Below are 26487 nucleotides of genomic sequence, written 5' to 3'. Positions count from 1 at the left end.
ACTTACGAGGGGTGTTCAATAAGTTTTGCAACTTGGGCATTTGTGTTTACACAAACAATGTCAACTTGTAGCAGGTGTGACACTAGTCATAACATTAGGTTGACACGTGTCATAACACGTTCCAGACACAACAATAAGTTAGATGTGATGGCTTCATTCACCTAAGGGTGGTCCCAATCATGAATTCTCTCAAACATGAACAACGCGCTGTAATAAAGTTCCTTACCAAGGAGGGATGCAAAGCAAAAGAGATCCATATGTGAATATGTGAATGTGAATGTGGATTCGAACAGTTAAATTACCCACCCTACAGCCCAGACTTAGCCCCAAGTGACTATTTCCTGTTCCGGCAAATGAAATCTGCCCTTCGTGGAAGATGCTTCCAGGATGACGAGGACATAAAGGCTGCCACAGAGGCGTGGTTAGAGGGCCAATCTGGGGATTTCTATAAAAGTGGTATCAAAAGCTTGAGGGACAAATGGAATGAGTGTATTGAGGTGAATGGAGATTATATTGAAAAATAAAAGTGCAAAAGATATTCTGCGACTTGGTCTTATATTGAAGTTGCAAAACTTATGGACCCCCCCCCCCCCTCATGTAGTGTTCACCCCTCAGATTCATGACCCCAGATTCAATTCCGAATATTTGTAGAACGACACAGATTGCATCAACAGCAGATCATACCGTCCTACCACTTTTTATCTTATCTTTTTAAAGATTTGGAGGATGGGCTCCTGGCAGATATTTTAAAGTACAGATTACAACTTCCTGGTGTGATTTTCAGTGATCCATTCATGTTATTTTCACTGCAATTTTGACTTCTGTGCACAGTGGATCTGTTTTGGCAGATAATCGAGGCTATCGAGATTATTCTCTGGCATTAACGTTTCATATTTACAAATGACTAAATAGTGACATGCTTACAGCTTTAGACTCTTTATTTCTTCGTATACAGCATATTTAGGGAAAAGTAGGTAGGAAGGTAAAACAAAAATAACATAAAAAATATATTTCAGATCATATTTTTAGTTACGTTATTTTTCTCTATGTTCCCTGTGTTTATTAAGCTTGTCCCATCATATACCCAATTGCAACCTATCGTCATGAAGTTTAACCTATTGATCTTTTTTGAACAACAAAAATATTGCTTTACAAATTATTTTTTCACTTTTTGTCTGCTTAAAGTGAATCTGTAAACAAAATTGTGTCTCAGCTTTCTGGTCGTCCAAAGACATACATCTATGGACATATTTGGTTCAACAATTATAGGATTGTACTCAGGTGAAAGACAATGTTTATGAATTAGGTTTGTGGACAACATATAATTGGCTGGAATCAACATATATTTCAACCCAAATGAACAAAGACCTGAATTTGCTTATTTCTTTCAGGTCCAGATGTTGACAGTGCTAATCTTGCAGGGCATGACACCACCTTAACACAGAGCCAAGAAGTATTATTCAACTATTTGGTGGCCTACAGTTAACTCATTTAGCAGTCAGGAGTCTGGACAGTGCATGATGGGAAGGAGAGGGACTGATCGGCTTCATGTTCATGTCACGGAGTCTCGAGACACAGTTTACACACAGGAGGAGGAAGTGCATTCATTGGCGTGCTAAACAGTATCTCCGCAATCCAATGCTTGGAAACCCTTAGAAAAGTAAATATAACTGACAGTATTGTCGGGTCAGGCCTAGTCAAGTTAAATACCTCAGACAGTATTGTCTGTAAGGCCTGAGTAGGTTGAATACCTCAGACAGTATTATCTGTGTAAGTTAAATTTTGGAGACAGTATTGTCTGTAAGGCCGGTGTAAGTTAAATACTGGAGACAGTATTGACCTGACAATGTTGTCTCCAGTATTTAACTTACACGAGCCTTACAGACAATACTGTCTCCAGTAGTTAACTTACTTAGGCCTTACAGACAATACTGTCTCCAGTAGTTAACTTACTTAGGCCTTACAGACAATTCTGTCTCCAGTAGTTAACTTACACGAGCCTTACAGACAATACTGTCTCCAGTATTTAACTTACACCGGCCTTACAGACAATACTGTCTCCAGTATTTAACTTACACGAGCCTTACAGACAATACTGTCTCCAGTATTTAACTTACACGAGCCTTACAGACAATACTGTCTCCAGTATTTAACTTACACGAGCCTTACAGACAATACTGTCTCAGTATTTAACTTACATGAGCCTTACAGACAATACTGTCTCCAGTATTTAACTTACACGAGCCTTACAGACAATACTGTCTCCAGTATTTACATTACTTAGGCCTTACAGACAATACTGTCTCCAGTATTTAACTTACACTGGCCTTACAGACAATACTATCTCCAGTATTTAACTTACACGAGCCTTACAGACAATACTGTCTCCAGTATTTAACTTACACGAGCCTTACAGACAATACTGTCTCCAGTATTTACATTACTTAGGCCTTACAGACAATACTGTCTCCAGTATTTAACTTACACGAGCCTTACAGACAATACTGTCTCCAGTATTTAACTTACACTGGCCTTACAGACAATACTGTCTCCAGTATTTAACTTACTTAGGCCTTACAGACAATACTGTCTCCAGTATTTAACTTACACGAGCCTTACAGGCAATACTGTCTCCAGTATTTTACTTACTTAGGCCTTACAGACAATACTGTCTCCAGTAGTTAACTTACACGAGCCTTACAGACAATACTGTCTCCAGTATTTAACTTACACGAGCCTTACAGACAATACTGTCTCCAGTAGTTAACTTACTTAGGCCTTACAGACAATACTGTCTCCAGTATTTAACTTACACCGGCCTTACAGACAATACTGTCTCCAGTATTTAACTTACACGAGCCTTACAGGCAATACTGTCTCCAGTATTTTACTTACTTAGGCCTTACAGACAATACTGTCTCCAGTATTTAACTTACACGAGCCTTACAGACAATACTGTCTCCAGTATTTAACTTACACGAGCCTTACAGACAATACTGTCTCCAGTATTTAACTTACATGAGCCTTACAGACAATACTGTCACCAGTATTTAACTTACACGAGCCTTACAGACAATACTATACTACAGACTTAGGCCACAACAAGTTGAATGCCCCCATATCTAACCAACTGTTACAGACAACACTATTCAGGCACACAGTTAACACAATTAAATGTAATTTACTGATTATCACTCACACCCAATATGCCATTTTCTTGATTCAAACCATGTCTTATCTTGTGTCAGTTTGCCTTTTCCTTATTGTTGAAGAAAATGTGTTGATTGCCTGGTAAAGTGTTGATTGTTTACAGGCCGCTGTCATATGGCACGAGTACCAATGTTCACAGGAAATAACATAAAACATCATAACAGGGAATAAAATGTATTTCATTTTCAAGTGTGCAATAGGGCTAGCACAGACATGATTACCGTATTTGACGTAATAAGCGCCCAGGGTGCTCTCAAAATTAGAAACAGGGGGCTCTTATTAGAATATCATTTTGGTGAAAAAAAACAGAGTTGAAAGATAAATTTTGTGGTTTATGCTGACAGCCTGAAATGTTTATATATGACAGATATATTTTTTCAGAATTTAATTGCTCATAATTAAGGGTGCGTATTACATGCAAATAAATAAGTCTTGTGTTCATTGATCAATCGGTAGGGGTGCTAATTGGGATTGTTCACTAGCCAATATATTAGTAAATATCACCATGGGCGCTTATTACGTCGAATACGGTAGGTGCCTTTGTAATTCAGCGTGCTCAACAGAAGAATATTTTTATCCATTCTCACTGATTGTCATGTCACCACAAGCTACATATATTTTACTTCAGTTAGTGTTCCTCTTCCGTTCCACTGTGATCGATAGAACCCTTTTTCAATGTCTGAATTCTCAGGGTGACTTTACATGTTTATTTCAAATGTGAGGCTTATTTTTCATCCATTCTCACTGACTGTCATATCACCGAAAGGAAGATATATAAGGCAGTGATACTGCAGAAAGTGTTCCTCTTCCGCTCCACTGTGATCGGTAGTACCCTTTTCAATGTCTGAATTCTCACCTTGTGAGTGAGTACGGATTTACACCGCTTTTAGCAATATTCCAGCAATATCACAACGGGGGATACCAGAAATGGGCTTCACACATTGAATCGAACCCGGGTCTTCGGCGTGATGAGTGAACGCTTTAACCACTAAGCTACCCGACCGCCCCTGGTGACTTTGTGACTCATACTTTACATGTTCATAACTTCATATAATAACCATGACAACATATATTCATTCAAATAAAATTATTTCTGAATGTGTTCTTCAGGCACAAGGACTTTTTTTAAAACTGTCTCATAATGATTCCAAATATGTCATTTGTACTCTAATGCAAGGAGTTTTGAACCCCAATGTATCACGCTGTGTCAGATTTGCTGGATCGACTAAAATCAGTGAATGCAGGGACGACAATACTCCAGCGATATCATGGCAGGGGACACCAGAAATGGCTTCACACATTGTACCCATGTCGGGAATCGAACCCGGGTTGGCGTGACAAGCAAATGCTTTAACCAAGGCTACCCAACCGCCCTCCCCCCTTAATAAAAAATAGAATAGCAAAACTCAATAGCCGAAAGGAATCCTAAATTTATCAGATTTCCTTGATCATCAATTTACAAATGGAATACCATGTCTCATTTACTACCATTGTATTAGCCCCTTTCAGGGGCCATGACCCTTCAAACTGGGAATTGAATCCCGACAGGATGCTAATCCCTTTTTATCATAAACCATTTTGACTTCAACCATGGCGGAAACTGTATACATAGGTAAATTGATTTTGAGATGCCGAAAGGGAAATAGAGGGATTGAGGATAAAAGAATTTCCAGTTGATCAGTCAGGCACAAGACTTCACGACAGTCTGCTATTAGGGCAAGCTACATGTTTTCAAACAAAATAACCACCCTTGTGTTCAAGATGGACCCTAAAAAATAGAAGTTGTTCACATGAACGAGCATGTATGTGAATGTCCATTTGATCTTGGTGTGAACAATAGGTATGGATGGAGCTAGAGTATCCAGTGACTTGTCAGATGATGTATTCAATGTCGACAGGTGTAGGGGCAGCTTGCTTACTCCAACAGTGTTGTCTTTCTTGCTAATCCCCAGAGGAAAGGACGATCAGATGGTGGTGTGAAACCCCGGGCTAGAGTTACATGTTGCAGACATATATACATTAGAACCATAAGAACGAAAAAACATTCAAACAAGAAACGAACATGTACATGTGGCAGGGCTGGAGTCATCCCACAGATGATACCCAACCTTGTCAGCTTGCTGACGGGGTTAACCTCTCTGGTCATGTGGACGAGGCGTCCGACCCAGGATCAGAAGGTCCATGGTTAGAATCCCATCATGGGACTCATTCAGTAACATAGAGGACTAAAAAGTCTCTCCTTGTGCATGCACATGATGGTCGTTCATGTAACCATTTGGGATAAAATGTCCTCCTTCCTCATTCGTTGTGGTGCCAATTGCCAAAATTGTTTTATGACACTAAAATATGTTGATGAAATGCAATTGCACTAAAATCAGATCTCTTACTCCGATACAATACCTCTCTACATGAAAATCTGATGACCACTAATGTTAGGTGAACCAAGAGAACTGTGACTGCCCAGTCTAACTGAAGGATGAGAGGGCCAGTGAGATGTCAGCTTTCTTAAACGTTTCAGCTTCATTTGTTTACTACTTTAATCAACAAAAGAAACCGCCATAAAACACAAACACACCCTAGATAGTACACTTTTTGCCGTGGTGCTCAGATATGACAGGATGTCTAAAATATCCGAAACAATATAACAACCTGGTTACTTTTTTTTGCATTTGGAACTCCCTGATTATATTCGTTTTCAAGACTTTTGACGCTTTTCTGTCAGGAAATCATGTTAAGCTAATATGAACAGTTTATTTAAACAGCAATATCTCATGTTTAATGCAGGAATTGAGTGACTACTTAGTTCGGGGACTGTTAAGATGAAAAAGATTTTCATTTTGGCATACACTGGGCTAACTCTGTATTTATTGGATGTACCCAAAAAGAAACTGATCTATTTTCTATTCATTCAGGGAGCAACAACATGCGCATGTGAAGTCGGGATTTTGCTGCAGTCAACTCAATGTTTCTTACATATTTTTTCTTTTAGACCATGCATCAATAATGCACCATGTACTTGCCAAATATCATCACAGTTATGGCCAAATAATGGAATCACTATAATAAACAGAATATCTTTTTTGATTCATTTTTAAAGTTTTGATGTTCAATAAATATGTCCTGATATCCCATACCACTGATCAAGTAAATATATATACAACTCTTTATCAATTTGTTATAAAACAAAGTCTAACAAAACAAACGAACAAAACATGTACATCACTACAAAGGTCATGTGGCATCAGTCGTACCTCTGCATATATCCTCACACTACACATAGGAATGTGTGCATGTCAGGTGGTGGTCAAGTGAGCCGTGATATACAGTCGGTCACTGCTTGGACACACTCGGTAATGGACGGACCTTATCTCCATCTGATGTGAATTGAAATTCATGCTTCAGCTACCAACACAAATGTCTTAATCTGGTGTGTCTCTGGTGAATACCTTGTGCTTGCAGTCTAGCCGGCCAAACTCGTCTTACTTTATCCCAATCAATTCCGAAATTTAAATAAATTTATGGACCTGAATATTTTAATTTTGGAATTTGGTCTTTCAGTAGGTCATTTTAGTGGGAAAAAAATATAAAATAAACAATTAATCGAAACCATTTACATTTTAGTTCTGATTGTTTTTTGACTCCAATCAGTCTAATCTGTTAGCCCAAAATTCTGTTGCCCAAATGAAGACTGTGCATGTTAAGCTAAAAATGTTTAAAAAAAAAACATCAATAATTCCAACGGTAGTCAAATATTGTATTCCAGTATTTTACTCATCAAGGAAAACATTTATGTAGGGAGGCCCTTTCCAGGTTGATTGAAAACAACTGTTTATTTGGTTTTACAGCTGTTTGTTTGGTTACGTACTAGCTTGAACAACCAAAAGAAAAAAAATACACCACCAGCCTGCACTATATTTTCAAAAACCATTGCCTGAGAACCAATTCTTTTATTTTTATAAGCCTTTTAAACAAGTAGAGCTTTGCATTTTTGTTGTACCAGGTTGGATAAGGGCCCTTTTGGCCCACAAGGACTTATATTTTTTTAGTTGATTTACAAGACCGACCAACAAGATATACCCCTGAAATATGAAAGAATGTTTATTTGGCGGACCGTGTTTCACAATTAGGTAAAATGAACAAAAAAACATGACATTTTAACACCAATGTTTCAAAGTAATGGGAAATAACATGCATGAATATATTTATTCTAAAAAGTCCCACAATCAATTATTTTGCAGCAGCATCCAAAACATGTTTGGTTTTCATTCATTAGTTGCAATATTAATCTTGAAGCAGAGAATTATTATATTTTTTTCTTGCTATTTACAATGAGTTCTGGCTAAACAATTGTAAACCAACTAAAAAAAAATAAAAGTGCGTCAGAAATATCAAATGTTAAAGTTACAAACAACTTTGACTACAAGCAAGTATTTGACCAATCACCACATGATAAACCGTAATCTCTGTATTAAGCACTCTGTCCTAATTGATCAATTTGTATAGTCTTTATGAGGACCCCCTACTAAGAAGGAACACATTCCACTTTTTTTAACAAAAATAAACCAGCAGTGAAAAAGGGGTTAAATAATGGCCTAGTAACTATCATAAAAATAATCTTACTTTCATTGACTTTTAACTAAGTTCATTCACTACCGTATAATCTCTAAAAATATATTTAACTCATGTTTGGTTTTAATAAGCGCCCCCTTTGTCAATTCTCTGTGTGAACAGTGCACTTTTATATATTCACTTAGTTTAATGCACACAATCATTGGGGTTTAAGTATGGCACAACTCAAATCCTCAAACTAATTAATAATGTTTAAACTCTGTCGTGACCTATTGAGAAATGCATGACCCCAGCATCTGTCCAAGCAATGACCAGGTCCACTCAACCACTCACCACTGGACACTGGTGTATATATATCTTCATAATGGCGTATGTCAGCTTGAAAGTCACCAGGCTCACACAAGCATTATGGCTTTGTGGTTTACACCTCAGATTAAGAGTAAACACTGGTGTCGACATCAAGGAATGAATTATCTTCAACGATCCTTTCTGTCACAGTCCTAATGGCAGACAATCTACAAGTCTGGATCCTGTCAACCACCTCGCAGCTTTTCTTGCTTCCAAGATATGTCCCTGTTTGTATGTGTTAAAAGGAAATGTTGGTTGTCCCGCTGTTGGTGACAGATTAATGCACATGGATATCCCACTCAGACACAGTATACAGACCCCCAGCCAGTCAGTCCTTGTTTTAGCCCCCTGAATCCCGAGCCAATCAGTCCTTGTTTTAACCCCCTTAATCCCGAGCACCAGGCAGCGAAACAACAAGTACCATCTTTTAACATCTTTCAGTATGATGCAAGGTCAAACCAATGACCTTCCACACTCTGGCAAATGTTCTATCTGCTGCCCTACGGAGGCAGTTACAGAAATAGTAGGAAATGTCTGCCTTCTTAATGAAGAATGAAGATGTTCTCTGCTCACCACATGAGAGAATGAAGGAAGTATTGTTTCAATTCAGAAACAAAGTTTTTGTTTTTTAAAAATTTGAAAATTATTTCAGAATTTACAAATATTTTGTATACTTTAGTCATTCTCTTTTGGAGAGCGAAGGTCGGTGGTTCAAAAGCCTGGTTGCATCATACCAAATGATGTTAAATTATGGTACTTGTTGTTTCCCTGGCATTAAGGGGCTGAAACAAGGACTGGTTGGCTCAGTGTCAGTATACTGTGTCAATGTGGGGAATCCATGTTCAACCATGGCATGGTGTCTCAGTAGGCTAGCACTATAACAGCAATAGAAGTGCTCTCACTCACAAACACACGCATGCACGCACGCACGCACGCATGCATGCACACATGCACCCATAGACACGCACACACATAGACACACACACAACATGTCAAGATTAGTCGAGGAGTAGAAGTGCTCTCACTCACAAACACACGCACGCACGCACGCACGCACGCACGCACACACACACACACACACACACACACATAGACACACACACAACATGTCAAGATTAGTCGAGGAGTAGAAGTGCTGTCACTCACAAACACACGCACGCACGCACGCACGCACGCACGCACGCACGCACAACATGATATTAAACCCCATTTCACCTCACCTCACCTAAATTTCTTAGGTTGTTTCCCTCCACAAAGATATGAAAATAAAAGTTTTTACCAAGTTCAGCCAAAAAAGGTTTGAAATACACTTGTGATCCAATACAAACAGGCTCTCTCACAGTGTGGTGAATCCTCAATGGCCCAAAACGTACGAGAGCTATGTACACAAACAGTTTCATAAAGTTTCACAAACATCATATAAAACGTCCATATATTGTTATAGGACATTATTACACAACACAGTTTTATTCTCTTTGTAAAGCATCTGTACATACTCAAAATCCAATCTGTTCACGAAACCACATACCTAGTTTCAGATTTCACTGTCACTGATATAAAAGACGAAGGAATGGGGTAAAGTTTATCAGACCTGAACTCCTGACAGGGCCACATGCTGTGACAACATTAATATCACATGCCTAGTGTGGTGCGCCGAGCTCCTCGTTCAAAGGATCCTGCGACTCCCTACTCTGAATGGCAAGGGAAATAAATACAATGTGGGGGTTAAGAATAGTTGGTCATCAATTTTTAGGAATTTGGTTTAGTGTTGCATTGGGAGTTGTTCAGCAACAGGGAACAGTAAGAATTAAATGTTTAATCTGTGAGTGAGTGAGTGAGTGAGTGAGTGAGTGAGTGAGTGAGTGAGTGAGTGAGCGAGTTTGGTCTTATGCTGTTTGAGTATTTCAGTAATATCATGACATGTCAGATTGATGATGGAGGAAAGCTTTAAGTGATGCAGATTGTAGATGTTTACCATTTTGGTGAAATCAAAAGTAAGGGTATGGCGCTGAGAAAACTAAAAACATTATCAAGGCAACCTGGGATCTGAACCAATTTGATCATAGGTTTCTTGTACAGCTGAGGGACACATCTCTGGACAGAGAATTGTGGCACCTGAGGCGACTGAACCCCCCATGCTCCCTTGTGTTAAACCAGAAATTCAAGTATGGATTAATTCAGCATCTAGCAACATTTCAAGCACATCACAGCAGGGACACCTGCAATGGTCTTCACATATTGCAGGGAATCGAACCTTGGTCTATCAACATAATGAGGAGATGCTTCAACAATTTGGCTAGCCAACCTCCTTGTCTAACCAGGACAGAACTTAACCATACCACATCCACAAACCAATCAACACAGAAACACTCATATTCCCTGAGTTGAAACAAAGTTTGAACATAACTGAACTCCTGTGATAGGTAAATTGTAAAGGCAGTGTAGGATTGGTTTGTTTGTTGTTTAACGCCGCACTTGGCAATATTCAAGCTATATGACGGTGGTCTGTAAATAATCGAGTCTGTACCATACAATCCAGTGATTGATATCATGAGCATTGATCCACACAATTTCGACCAAAGACATTCTTCAACCAAGTCAGCGAGGATGACCACCCGATCCCGTTAGTCGCCTCTTACGACAAGCATAGTCGCCTTTTGGGTTGCTGAAGACCTATTCTACCCCGGATCTTCACGGATCTGTAGTGTTGGAAATTATCACAAGCCCTTAAAAATTTATAAATTAACAAAAAGTAAAATTCTTAAGAATCAGTGAGGTTGAAATGATAATTCTAGCTTCATTTGTTGTAGTAGAGTGAGTGAGTTAATGAATGTAGTTTTATGCCATGGTCAGCAATATTCCAGCAATAGAACTCTGGCCTCAAATAACCATGTTTTGGTCAGAGAACTAGAGGTCGATAGCATGAACAACAATCAACACACTGTCAGGGAATGACAACAGACAACCAGTCACACATTGTAACCTCATTTATTGTAGCTCTTAAAACAAGCATGAGGTGTTGGGGACCTACTCAGAACAGGAATACCAATGGGGTCATTCACAGAGAGCTTGATGTAAGCTAGTATGAAACAAGAATTCCAGGTTAAGCTCTGAGGTGACTGGTTTTGCCATAGAGCTATGTGTGACTGGGTCTTGTCTACCTAACAGGTGGTGGTCAATTTCTCGTAAGCTTCAGTAGGACGACATTAATGCAGCCAATCATTGGTCTTCTGCATTGAATAAAAAAAAATATAGCTGACTGGGTGAAATCTGTTGTGAATGAAATTGCTCTTGCCAAAATTACGCCAGCAGAGCACTTTGTTTTAATTTCATCACTCAAAACTCTCAAGGAGTATGCATGTCTCCCTGTATATTCACATTCATAATTGAGGACCACTTGCAGAAAACAATCTTAGCGCTAAGACTATCATAAGCCTATGTTAAAGTATGGGAGTTAAGATCATCTTAGCACTAAGATCACTTTGTGCAAGTGGGCCCTGGTATTGCACAAATTTGTACCACATATTTTTGCTGCCACCTGTTGGCAAAAAGTACTGAGCTTGCTGTGTGAATGAACAAAAAGCGGGACCAGGTAAGATTGTGATTGCTTCACCATACACTTCCATAAGTCAAAATAAGGATAAGAAAACTATCTTTACTTGCTTTCGCTAAAATAAAGAACTATTTTTCAAGTTCATCAGGGTCAGCTGTTCAAAAGATCCATGTCAGTACTCCTTAAGTTTGGAGACATTGCCCCAAACCCCTTCAAACTTAATTGGAAAAATACTGACATCCTCAAAAAGATTATCATGAAGAAATAAACCATAAATTATAACATAAATGTACAGCACAACAGAGTTTGTGGACCATCACCAACCCACCAAATTAAGTTTCCGAACTTGCACGATTTTCCTTGTATTTCAACTTGTTCTACTCACAATATTGATGATGCTCTGACAGAGTAAAGCATGGTGATTAGAGCTGTAATGTGTTGTCTTGAACTGCAGAAAAAACTTTAAACATGATTTTGTCAGATGAAAAACTTGCAGACCTGTTAACCCCATCACCAAATAAAAGGAATTAAGATTTATATTCAAAATCAAACTTTTAAAGTGCTCCGTGAGATCTTCTGATCCAATTAGCCTGGGATAGTGTAGTTTTTGTGTTTATTTACCAGTGAAAACTGGCTACCACAGGCTACATCACTTGAGGGAGATAAAGTGATATATCCTGGGAGACTGCTTGCAGATGAAATTGCATCACAGTGCTTTGAAGACCATTGTGACATGATCAGTAACCATGACATCACAATCAAATGACATCACTAGACTCTGAAGCTGGTCCGCGTTACTTTTTACACTCAAAACACGGGTTAATACTGTTAAGGCTAAAAAAAAATAATAGTCTTGGTTCTCCGGCACCACCCGCATCATCATAAAGTCTGCCGCACATTTTGTTGTTATTTCCATTTTCAAAAAAATATAAAAATCCTAATACTTAAACACAATGCACAAAAAAAAATGGAAAATGGAAACAAAAGCAGAACGTGCAATGCCTGAGAACCAAGACTATTATTTTTTTAGCCTAAGAAACTGAAAAATTGTGTTTATGATGATTGTGATGATGGCCCTGTAATTTTAAGCTCTCCCTCTCTCCCCTCCTTCCCCCCATCCCTCTCTCTCCCCCTCTCCCTCCCTCCCGTCGCACTCAGCAACGTTCCAACTATATGACGTCAGTCTGTAAATAATCGAGTCTGGACCAGACAATCCAGTGATTGATATCATGAGCATCGATCCACGCAATTGGGATATGATGACATGCATTAACCAAGTCAGCGAGCCTGACCACCCGATCCCGTTAGTCGCCTCTTACGACAAGCATAGTCGCCTTTTACGGCAACCATGGGTTGCTGAAGACCTATTCTACCTGGGTCCTGCACCTCATGAATCACTCATAACACAAACAGCAGTAACCAGATGTGGATGCAAATCGATTGTGAAATATTCATCCATACAAAATGGTGATAAGAAGCACGTCCATGATGACTGAGTTATGATTTAATACCCCTTTTGCAATAATCCAACAATATCACAGACGAGGACATCAAATATGTCTCACACATTGTGTTTGTATGTTTTTGTGTTTGCCACACTATATTCCAGCTATATGACATCGGTCTGTAGATAATCGAGTCTGGACCAGACAATACAGTGATTGACATCATGAGTATCGATCCACGAAACGGGGATAAGATGACCTGCATCAACCAAGTCAGCGAGTCTGACCACCCTCTCCATGTGGGAAAATAACATGGGGTTTGAGGTGACAAGCCAACAACAAAGCTACTACACTGCTATGTCAATAAAGGTGGATAGGTGTGAAAATATGAACTGCACAGACTCATAAGCTAAAAACAAATTCAATTAGAAAGTACACCTTTAAAACCTTCCACTAGCTCTTGAACTTTGAGCGACTGGATACTCGTCAAAACCACCATTGTTGAAGCTACTTAACCAAATCTGTTTCACAAACTAAACTTGACACATTTAAGTTTGAAACTGTAATACCCTCGGCAAGTAACCGCAATACTATCCACTGAGCATTTCACACAAGGATACATTCATATAACATCTTCATTGTTAGATCAAATTATGCGATCTTGTTTCACCATTCAATGGTTTCCCAGCATATCTGAACATTATACGTGTACGTTAACGTGCGACTGACTTCACTCAGCGTCAAGTGACGAAAAGCAGATCCCAGCAGACACTATAATCTCCGAACATAAGATGTCAAATTAATCGGCCCGAAATCTAACTTCCTCTACCTTCAAAGATTGAAAGACAAAGAATACTATCTTCTAGATTTAACTGATATTTGTGTGTTATCTGCAAAATATTTTGTCACAGACGATCAAAACTGACACTTACTGAAAACACAATTCAGTCAAGGTGAAATCTAACTCAGCGCAGATTTATGAAACAAAGGGACTGTAGGCAGACACAATCAGTTCAGATCTGGATGTATAAATTGTTACCAGGAGATATCGTAGACCAAAAAGTTCTGAAAAACATTTGTACATCCCTATCTCCTTCACCATCATAAACAAACATCCATTGGCATTCATCTTCATCTTTCTTTGAGTTTTATTTCAGCAAAATCCATTTCGTTTTGTTTTATTGTGATTATGCACTTAATTTGCAAGAGAAAAATATAAGTCCAAATGTGTGTTAAACTGTAACTGAGGGTATCACCTAGCCTAAGAAAAGGAGTCATTGTATTTCACTGCATATTTTTTATAGTCATAAGCACAATGTAGAGTCATGCATGGTCAACTTTTAGTCTAAGATATTGATAACTAAAAGTAAAACCATGACCATTCTGTTGATTCAAACACTTAATTACCAAATTAACAATTTCTGTTGCATTCCCTTGAATATTTTTGCAGAACTTTTATTAGTTTCAACACCTTGTTAGTTTCACTGTTTGTTATCTTATTAATTTTGCTGTCCTTACATGTACATATATGTGCTTTCTGTCTCATAGCATTCATTCACCTCATGGAGGAGTAAGCATATAATTACAAAGAAGTTGATATCCATAGATTCTCTTCCTTATGTTACAAGGCACTAAAAATTTTGAACTTACATTACCATCTCAACCTACTTGGTACCCATTCATTGCTGGTTGTTTGGAGGAAGAGTTAGAATAAAGACGCCTATTAAAACCTGTTTCAGAGTGAGGCAGCTCCAAAGCCCTTAAAACGCTCAGGAGTCAGTCCTGCTGAACACGGTCACCCAATTGCCTGCTCTTGACCAACATTGCCCCACTTCACCTGGTATGTGACCTGTGCACTCTACACAGTAACATGTACTGTATGGGAACAAATGTCATTGATATTGACAAATAAAGCTTGCATACAGCTGAGGTCCTTCTTCTTTGCTACAAGATATGTTAGTTGGTAGGTTTGTTTGTTTGTTTCTTGTTTTACGCCGCACTCAGCAATATTTAAGCTATATGACGATGGTCTGTAAATAATCCAGTCTGGACCAGACAATCCAGTGATTAATATCATGAGCATCGATCCACACAATTGGGATCGATGACATGCATCAACCAAGTCAGTGAGCCTGACCACCCCGTTAGTCGCCTTTCACGACAATTCAACAACTCTATAACAAAAATATATATACTTTCTACATATAATGGCACAGTGACCGAAGGGGTCCCCAGCACTCCATTGAAGAAGTGACAAGATCACACTTGGTTGGTTGTGTGTAATCATACAACGATTGCTCATAATATCAACCCCTGGTTTGTCTGGTCCAAACTGGATGATTTACAGCCAGACATGATACAGCTGGAATATTGAGGATTGTGACACAAAACAACAAACACACACAAAATCTACAAAGGTGGAAAAGGTGACTATTTCGTGAGATAATATTCTCCAACCATTACTGAGGCGCTGTACTCCAACCAATGCTGAGTTTATGATGTGTGATTATGTGTGTTAATGTGTGTGAACGGAGGCAACAGGCAACCTCACACACTGTCAAACTGACCCAGGTTGCATTATGCTTCAGCACGAAAACTGACTTAATATCCAGAGTAAGTGTTCCACTTAACACCAGCTGTGAATATTATACACTATACAAAGGTATAATAATATACTAGGTACAACACTATACCTAAACCTGGTGTACTTAAACCCTGATATTCTTGAAAGTCAATGCCGGGGAAATAATCTAGACAAAAAATTTCAAGATCATTGAATCATGATAACACAGTTGGTAAATTCAATTGTTTAAAGATGTTCCCAAAAGCAATTGAATGGAAGGTTTGCGGAAGGTGCTTTTCGCAGTGAGATCATTCAGACAAACCAATTATTTCGATGTCCACAACAAAGGGTTTTGGAACCAACAGTATGTAACTGGTGAGTGTGTGAGCAAGTACGGTACGGTTTCATGCTGGTTTTGACAGACAGTTTATTCAGTAATTTAGGAATCAGGATGTACATTAGATTTTAAATCAAGTAACACATTTCTCAATTTAAACACTTTTTTAAAAATACAGAAACAGCATTTTGAAGTGAATAGAGAAAGCAATATTAAAAAATAATAAATCTCCATATTTTGTCCAGACTTCAAATAAAACTGAAAATATTGAAGCAAACATCAAAAACATGGAATAGACAAAAGATGTACACCGAAACATGAACACGAGATGGAAAAATTCCTCGCTCCTTTATGACTAAACCATCTGTAAAGCTACACCTTCACATCACACCTTCTAAAGCCTCTCATAAAAACATCCCCGAGAATACACTTCCATGCATGAGAATTTGACAGAAAATATACCCAATCTGTTCCCCCCCTGCTCATTGTTGCCATAACCAGCCAGGATCAGTTTAGCATGGCTATGAGACATAAACCTATCCTGTTTCCTGCATTAACATGGTCAGAAATGTAGTCTTCTGCTGTCATGCATAAAAGGCATCGCATAAAAACACATCCTTGCCACAGGCCACGCTCTGTGTATTGTCCAGAGGGCACCTGTTAGAGGTGACAGACATGTTATTAGGCCACACAAAATAAGTCTTTGTCTATGAACACTATATCAAGAAAAGATTTTTTTTTAACATTTTCAAAACTATGTAAATTTCTCCAGCTTCAGTTACCATAAAACCCACAGCCTCAGACAGGTTATTAAGCCACACAAAATAAGTCTTTGTCTATTTTCTTCACATTTAAAAAACACAGAAACATTAGGATACTTAATTTCTCCAGCTTCTATGAACTCTCAGCATAAGATATGTCATTAAACCAGACAAAGTAAGTCTTTGTCTCTGAACACTTCATTAAAGAAGAAGAAGTTTTTCTTTGCATTGTGATGAAACATTCACTATCACAGGGATATAAGGGCTGACTCCACACTATCCTGATTATTATTATTGGCTGGCTGTACTGCTTGTATATATTTACATCTGGTTGTTATGAATCATAATGCTTGTCTGTCAACTCAACATGCTCCATGATATTCTATCACTAACCACGAAAACATTGTAATTAGTGACATGACCTTCATTTTCAAAGTTTTGTGTCTTCAAGCTAGGATGTACAGAAGTACAAAATTCATACTCTGAACAAAAAATAGTACAAGTCTTTTTTTTTAAACCTATGTTACAAATATATTATATAATACAAAAGTCAAAAGATGAGCTGTATAATTACTCAACCAGTTTCACAAACGTGGTTTTAAAGAGTACATTTATACCGATGTCACAGTTCGCTCAAACATGGTATGACGCCATAGTGCAATCTAACATATTGTGACATCACAGTAAGATGAACAACATTGTGTTGGGCGTGCATACCTCACATACAGAAATAAGTATTGTAGTGGCAGGAAATCTACAATAACTGTATAAAATAATTCAATTATTGGAGGCCATTTCATTTTGGTTTGTAGGTATTAATAAAATAACTGTCTTTTGTCTTTCTCAGGGGTCCCGAATTTGTTGTCGGTGGACTCTCACTCATGCTCTTAGGGTATCCCCCCTGTCTGTCCAATGTATTCAGCTTTGCATCCACCACATTTTATGACATACCGTATTCGACGTAATAAGCGCCCCGCTCTAATAAGCGCCCACAGCAATATTTGCTAATATATTGGCAAGTGAACAATCCCAATTAGCCCCCCTTCCGATTTATCAATGTACAGAAGACTTATTTATTCGTGTATAATACGCACTTGTGTGTTATATGCACCCTTAATTATGGGCAATTAAATTCTGGGGAAATGTATCTGTCGTATATTAACAGTTCAGACTGTCACCATAAACCACGAAATTTATCTTTCAACTCTGTTTTTTCCACCAAAGTAATATTCTAATAAGAGCCCCCTATTTCTAATTTTGAGAGCACCCTGGGCGCTTATTATGTTGAATACGGTAAATCAAGTTTTTGGAATCACATTCCATATTTTCAGACATAGTAATAATATCAACATGGATAATGAATATTACAAGCATGTTATTTTCATCAATATTTTTAGGAGCTATACATTAAATAGCTATGTTCATATACATTAACTATTGATAATATAAAGAACATAAAACAAGCCGAAAGGCTTGAGAATGTATATCACAGGTTACAAGATCCCACTGATAAGTGTGTGTGTTGATGAGAGATAATTCCCAGGACCGCCATGGCCACTCTGACGACTGTGACCTCTGTCAGTTCATATAGTGCAATAAGCTGCCTAGTATGCTTATCCCATTAACACTAATTACACCACAATGACATGATTAACACCACAATTGATCCTCTTAGTCACAAGGTGTTACCTACTCAAGCACTTCAATTAATAAGCCCATGAAAGAAAATGAACACGAATTATTTCATTCCATTACATTCCGTACTTCTCCACCACTTCATGGTTGAGGGAGATTTCACTGTGTCAGCAAATTGCAGAAGAGCTATTTTAGGCAGCGGCATCTGATAAAGGGTTAATGAACTGGGTCGTTTTGGTATTGCAGACTGTTTTTTTTCCTAGACACACGTGTCGTGATTTAAACGGGTTGTGTAACTGTATGTGTGATTGTTTATCATACTGTCCACGTATAACGGAACATTTGACAAGTGGGTGATAAGTGTTTAGCTCAGAGTCGTCATGAATGGATTTTCTTTTCTAAACACAACCCCCTGTGCTCGCGATGAGATTCACACACGTAGCTGCCAAACATGCTTGTTGTTTCTGCATATATATAATTAATCACCCAAGTTCGTGACTGAAATCACAAGTAAAAACGAGTCAAAATATTTCCACGAGTGTTACATTAAACAGAAGAGCCGTTCATATAGATCGTGAATGTCGATACGAACACACGAATGAAAAAAACGTGGTCTGTTGATCATTTTTGGTTCTTATCAGCTCTGAAGGTTTATAAATATCACGTCCGCTACTCAAAGTACAATATAAAATTACGGGTTGGTAAACAGAACGGCGAATGGAAAGAACATATTTATTGACGAATCAGCGACAAATTTAGATTTCTTATCGTCCTGTGTGGGGTTTTCATATACATGGGTAGTTCGAGCGTTATAAACACTGGAAGTATCCTGTCAAGAATTTGACTGTTTTGAGACATATTGATCTCTTCTCTACTTAAACCTGAAACAAAGTTTTGTGCCACTGAAAGGTATAAACATGGATTATATGTAATCCCAATACAAATTGTCAAAAGTTGGGCGAGAAATCACGCTCAGAATACTCCTACCTTTTACAACAGCGTCTGTGTGTTCCAAGTTCCTCAGCGATATTCGGACGATACTTGAATTGAGTTTCAAATCCCCGTTGGAACCTTTATTTAGTAAAAATATCCTCGTGTCAAATTTTCGGACATTACTGTCACAGATGCCTTCATCCCCGAAACCTTCTATCATGAGCATTTTATGATGGGTTACTGGGTCCTCAAAATTGACATGTGCATTCACAATGTTGTCGCCTTTAAAAACCCTTTTAACTTCAATCTCGCTCTTATACATGTTTTTCCCATTAGCATCGGGCATAATGTCTTTAACAGTCCCCGATATAACAACATTAGCTATTTCTTCGCGGTATTCGAGGGGTTGTTCAACGCATGGTGATTTTGGTCGACCACAGGTAAACTGAAGGCTCAGTATCAGTACGAGTCCCGTTAGACAAAGTCCCCCTTTGCCCGATTGAGTTAACTCCATGACTGTGTACTCCAATGTCCAGATTCCTCTTTGTTTCCTCTTCAGGCGAAATTATCCAGGTAAAAATCCGTCAGCTGCTCAGATAAACTCCATGCACAAACTTTTACCTGAACCAGGTGATATCGCAGGCCAGACTGTCATTCACTGACTTCCCGACACCTCCCGGAATGTGGCGGAAATACCCGAGTAGTACCGACCTGTCAAAACTACACAGCAGACGACATACAATCGACCCAGGACGTCAACTGTAGCATGCGACCCATATTTTATACGGGTATGTTTAGAGTCGGTAGAGAAAACGAACTCAGCTTAAATATAACGTTCATTCATGTTTTTTTTTTCATTTGTAATGTCGGTCAAGTTTGTTGTATCGTTCTGTGTCATGGTTGTAAAGTGAATGCGTAAATGTTTGCAGGGCGAAAGTAATGCACTGAGGCGGCGAGGAAGTCACTTAAGGGACAAATCTTGAGTAACAATTGAGACTGCGATTTGATACTTCAGGTTAGGTGTCAACCCCTGGATATGTTCACGACTTTTTGAAAGGAATTATGCTTTTTTTCTTCTCTTACCAGCAGTGAACAAATGAAAGTTATCTGCGAAACTTGCCAAATGTCGCGTGCACCCGCTTCCGCCCAATGTAATGTAGTATGTGTGTGAGATGCTTTACAACACCTACCTTCGCAGTGCCGTAGTGCCACACCCCCCCCCCCCCCCCCCCCCCCCCGATTTTTAAAAATAGTTAACTACGGCCTTGCTTCGTCATATACAGTGAAACCCCATTAGTATGGAAATCCTGCAATCCTACACCTTATTGGAAGTGTGTGTGTGTGTGTGTGTGTGTGTGTGTGTGTGTGTGTGAGGGAGGGAGGGAGGGAGGGGGTTGGGGTGGGGGTCGGCAGAGCTCCAGATAACTATTTGAGCAATTGAGTTTTTACTCGAAGGTTTCTATTTTAATTGGGTTATTGCATTTTCATTGGGTAACCAATATTTTTCACTCATCTATTCATCACCCTATTGGTTTTTTTTCCCAAAATGAGAACGCATTTTGAGATTAAAAGAAAAATGAAATAATGTTTTAGATGTATATAACGGTCCTAAATATAGGCTTGCCTTGGACAGTAAATTGGCTCGTAATTGTGTTTCGGAAATTAGCTCCGTTGTACGCATGCTGAAAAAATCTCATTGGGTATTTACGCGTGCTGTTTTCAAACAATTGCGTTTTCCATTTAATGCATGCTTTTCTGAAGGCAACGTAATTGAAAGTAATTGGGTTCTGGGGGGTATTTTACGTAGCTCTGGTACGGTACCGTCCGTATAAACAGTCCCTGTTTTATTATTTGTGGGTCGATTCTCACACTGGTACAATCATATGCGTGAATCTCATTTCTGGTATTCCATGCCGTTACAGAGATTAAATATTGCTAAAAGCGGCGTAAAATCTGACGCTCTCACATGGGATTTGTCTTTTATGCATGGAAGAAGGGAACTGCGACATGATCAGCCGTACTTTCAGATATAACATCAGAACCGAATGATGACAAACAGAGATCTTCATACAACATCAAGGCCTTGTGGCCAAAACTACAAATACTTCGAAAGCAAGTAAGTTTAGAACTGTATATTCTTTTGTAATTTATCGATTATTTGTCTTTTGTTGGGTTTTGTAAGAGTTTTGTAGGGGTTATAAGTTTGTTTTTCTCCTCAATAAATCGTTATCAAACAACAAGAATATGGCTGCATGCGGTTAAAACAACAGTCACGTCGGATACCATTAGCAGTTATAAATAGGAAGGACCGACCAAGTACCTGCCACCCAAAGAGACGTTCTTTGTTGTTCCTGTGTGAAATAAGTATCGTATTAGGTGAATGAAGATATGTGATATATATATCATATATCGCGAAGAAAGTATTGTGATATGTATATCGTATCTTTGAACAAAATCATATGATATAGATCGTATCTCCTGAACAAGTAGTATGATACATGTCGTATCCCATAAACCAGTGAGGTGAGTTGAAATGGTGTTTAACGTCACGTCCAAGATTATTGCACTTATATATAGCGACGTGCATTCACGTGTGTGTGTGCGTGCGTGCGTGCGTGCGTGCGTGCGTGCGTGCGTGCGTGTTTGCTTGAACTACTCCGGACTAATGCCGATTTGATAGGGCTGGACCACTGAGATACCATGCCGCAGTTTAACATGACTATCCCACTTAGACACAGTATACTGCATGACTCCGAGCCGACCAGTCCTTGTTTTAGCCCCTTAATGCCGAGCGCCATGCAGACAGGGAAACAACAAGTGCAATCTTTTAACGTCTTTTGGTTTGACACGGCCGTTGATTGGACGCTCTACCGCTAGACCTTGGAGGCCTGAGACCTGAAGAAGTAGTATGTTGGATATCCCGAATAAATTTCGTATCTTAGAACAAAGTGGAATGACAACAACCACATCGACACATGACCGTGATTAATAATAAACTTTTAACTTTGGGACATCACCTGTTTTGCATCTTTGGTTCATTAAATACTTGACAGTGTATACAGAAGTAGATGAAACGGTCGGCTTGTTACCCGTTCAAGACTCAATGCGTTTGCGACCCGTGAAGACCCGGGGTGGAATAGGTCTTCAGCAACCGATGCTTGCCGAAAAAGGCGACTATGCTTGTCGTAAGAGGCGACTAAAGGGATCGGGTGGTCAGGCTCGCTGACTTGGTTGACGCATGTCATCGTATCCCAATTTCGTGGATCGATGCTCATGACATCAATCAGAGGATTGTCTGATCTAGACTCGATTACTTACCGTCGTCATGTAGCTGGAATGTTGCTGAGTGCGGCGTTAAATAACAAACAAACAAACAAACAATGCGTTTGCTCGCATGCAAACTATGTGTCAACATCCAATGACACAGGTGTTAATCACGTGCATGTACACGCGCATCTTGCTTTTGAAATGCAAGAAACTTAGGATCACAGACAAAACCGATATAAGGTCATGATTGCAGTGATGCAGTGAGTGAATACTGCTTGACGCCATATACCGTCAGAAATATTCCGGCCAAATTGAGTTGTCTTGTTATTAATCGAGTCTGTGTCAGGAAAGTCAAACCAGTGGTTGACAGGCATGAGCACTGGTCGGTATACGATGACACAGTCGGTATACTGACTCCGAGCCGAACAGTCCTTGTTTTATCCCCGAACTAATGTTAATGTCAACCATGTTTAGTGAGAGTGTTCTTTTATATTACTGTCAAGGTAGATGATACCAAAGTGAGGATGAATTTCAGTCTTTTATAGTGAGGGGGTGGCACCGAATTTGCGCATCCCAGACGGGGAATCGAACCCGGGCATGAAGAACACAAAAAAACCATTTGACTACCTGACCATCCATGTGTAGTATATCATATACAATTAGATCTTTCAAGAGCGCGGTATTTTTTACAATGATGGTGTTTATTAGTGAGTGAGTGAGTGAGTGAGTTGGGTTTAACGCCGCTTTTAACAGTATTCCAGTTATATCACAGCGTGTTAATGTGGGAGGAAAGCTCGAAGTGATGCAGGTCTCAGACGTTTACCACTTCGGTGAAACCCACGAGCACGGGTATGGTGCCTACAAACCTAGAAACATAATCGGGATGAACCGGGATTCGAACCCACAATCATAGGTTTCTGGCGTGCCCAAGGGACGCAACTCTGCACAGCGAATCGCAAATTTGACTACCTGACCATCCATGTGTAGTATTTCATATACAATTAGATCTTTCGAGAGCGCGTTATTTGTTACAATGGTGTTTATTACCTTATAATTCCGTTATTTCATCAGTTACATTTAAACACGATACATTCGCACCGTGCATGATCATTTTTGACCCCGGAAATGAAGCAGGGACGATGTTTGAGTTTAACTATTCTTGGTGTGTGACTCAAAATGTCACGTTAACACATGACATATTGCCATTAATTCTTATTAATTTGAGTAAATGTCATCCAAATATTTTCACGAGGGTTTCCTTCATATTTTAGAGCTACTATTTTCAGGTGTCACGTTGACGGCTTCTAATCCTTTGTCTCGTGGCATATATGACGCGCACCTGTAGATATGAATATCAAAGCGTATTCACGCGATATTTGTTTTCATCTTTGATAAATGTGATGGGATAAGACCAGGGAAATTGTCCCCTGCTTGGAATGTGGTAGGCTACAAGGTCCCATGCCCATCCCATGGGGGAGCGAGTGAATGAATCTTGAAAGCCGCAGTCAGCCTTATTCCAGCAATATCACGACGGTATATTAACTACTGAGTCGAAGTCAGGCAAACCAGTGGTTGATAGCATCAGCAACCAGCAACACACTGTGACCATCCGATCTGCATTTGATTGAGTGATTGATTGTTGTTTAACGCCGCACTCAACAATATTCCAACAGTATGACGATGGTCTGGACCAGACAATCCAGTGACTGATATCATGAGCATCGAGTCACGCAATTGATATGATCATCCAAATCAGCGAGCCTGACCACCCGATAGCTTTAGTCGCCTCTTACGACAAGCATGGGTTGCTGAAGACATATTCTACCCCGGATCTTATTGGGTCCGATCTTCATTTACAAGTTCTTACATTTAGCTTCGGGTGAGAATCAGATAAACCAGTGGCTTCTGTTATCATAGAACATGTGGAATATGTGTCATGTTCATAAATGAGTGATCTGAAAAGGCGATCTGCGGTTGCAGTGCCACATGTGGTAGACATTTACCACTGTGCATAATCCCGGGTAGTGGATGACAACGGATACCGTTAATCTGGGTGAGGGGAGGTGAAATTGGGTTTAACGTAGCGTCCAAGATTATTGCAGTTATAAAGCGACGTGCATGCACGTGTTTGTGTGGCTGCTTGTACTAGTCCGGACTGATGCCGATTTATAATACCAGCTCCCTGAGATACCATGCCGCCCCAGTTTAACATGAATACCCTACTCAGACACAGTATACTGACTCCGAGTCGACCAGTCCTTGTTTTAGCCCCTTAATGCCGAGCGCCAGACAGGGTAACAACAAGTACCATCTTTTAACGTCTTTTGGTATGACGCGGCCAGGGATCGAACCCCGAACCTTCCGCTCTCCGGGCGGACGCTCTACCTCTAGACCACGGAGGCGGTGGGTTAGTCTGGAATTCGACTGAGTGAGTATGGCTTTAGGTCGCTCTTAGCAATATTCCTGCAATATCACGACGGAGGACACCAGCATGACACGAATGAGCGCTTTAACCACTGGAATGCCCCAGCGCCTGGTGGCATGTGCAGGCCACTGGGTCAGACAGGTTGAATTGGTCAGGCTTTCCGAGTGGTCCATATTTCAGGTCACTGACAAAATTGTTTTTCGAGTGTCGTCAGCAATAAAATAAACACATAAAATAAAATTGTTTTGGAAAGTGAGATAAAAATGGAACCCCGTGGAGACAGGGTCTTAAATCGGTCCACAGAACACTTTTGCTGGTCGTTAGAAGCGACTTTAAATTGGATCAGGTTGTCAGGCTTCATGAATTGGATGACTTCAACCTCCCGGATCACGTAGGTCGTTGCGATTAATGTCCACTACTGATTTGTCTGGACCAGACTGTGGCATCGACAACACACAAACAAAACGTGTTAAAACATGATTAAATCATGAAAATGTCCTGAGATAATTTATGGTCCAAAACCGCTCACGATACATGGAGAGGATATATGAAAACAGAGCCTTCTCAGTTGTAGAGAAACGCCAACGTCATCGTTTTCGTCAAGTTGGCCAGGGCGGTCAATTTCATATAAGGATATCGCTGCATTCCAAACATGCCATATTTCATCCTTTCAGGACCGAGGCTGGGGAGCCTCGTTTTGAAATGAGTTTCTTGGTTTACTGTCCCGTGGTCATGATCAAATGACTTTTGGCTTAATAAACACTTGCTCTCTTTGGAAAACACATAAATGCAACAGTCGTGAATATTTGAAATGACAGTTGATTGGTTGGTTGGTTTGTTGATTGACGCCGCACTCAGCAATATTCCAGCTAAATATGACGGCCGTCTGTAAATAATCGAGTCTGAACCAGACAATCCAGTGATTGACATCATGAGCATCGATCCACGCAATTGGGATCAATGACATGCATCAACCAAGTCAGCGAGCCTGACCACCCGACCCCGTTAGTCGCCTTTTACGACAAGCATAGTCGCCTTTTACGGCAAGCATGGATTGCTGAACACCTATTCTTCCCCGGATCTTCACGGGTCGTAATATGACAGTAACCACCCGAACAGAAACGTGTTTCTCCTCAGAGTGATGCTGTTTTACGCTGCGGTCAGCAGTATATGTCTTGGTCGGACTTCCTGATGTCACGACATTAGTTGAATGTTTGTTGTTTTTGTTTAACGCCGCACTAACGATGGTTCTTTTCGTAATATTCAGCAATATGGCCGAGGTCTGTAAATAATCGAGTCTGGATCAGACAAACCAGTGATTGACATAATGAGCAATTTGGATACGATGACATGCCCATTTCTAACCCGGAACTTCACGGGGCTATCTGGATCAGACTCGTTTATTTATAGGCCGCAATGATCCAGCTGGGTTATTTGTGAC

At 39.7% G+C, this 26487-nt stretch overlaps 1 protein-coding gene across 6 annotated transcripts in view; it reads right to left on the bottom strand.

Annotated features, from left to right (window-relative positions):
• The window catches only part of LOC124149287 (agrin-like), a 472283-nt gene extending 452266 nt beyond the window's left edge, over positions 1-20017 (bottom strand). For all 6 annotated transcript variants that reach the window (XM_048394137.1, XM_048394138.1, XM_046520773.2 and 3 more), the window contains exon 1: positions 19409-20017. In XM_048394137.1, the coding sequence (XP_048250094.1) occupies positions 19409-19868 (460 nt within the window). In that variant the 5' untranslated portion in view covers positions 19869-20017. The remainder of the gene's footprint in view (positions 1-19408) is intronic.
• Between the last annotated feature and the right edge of the window lie 6470 nt (positions 20018-26487).

This window comes from Haliotis rufescens, unplaced genomic scaffold (assembly GCF_023055435.1).
Source record: "Haliotis rufescens isolate VD_foot unplaced genomic scaffold, xgHalRufe1.0.p SCAF_13, whole genome shotgun sequence".
NCBI lineage: Eukaryota > Metazoa > Mollusca > Gastropoda > Lepetellida > Haliotidae > Haliotis > Haliotis rufescens.
Note: the sequence above shows the minus strand (reverse complement) of the source record. Positions and strands in the feature narration are given on the sequence as shown.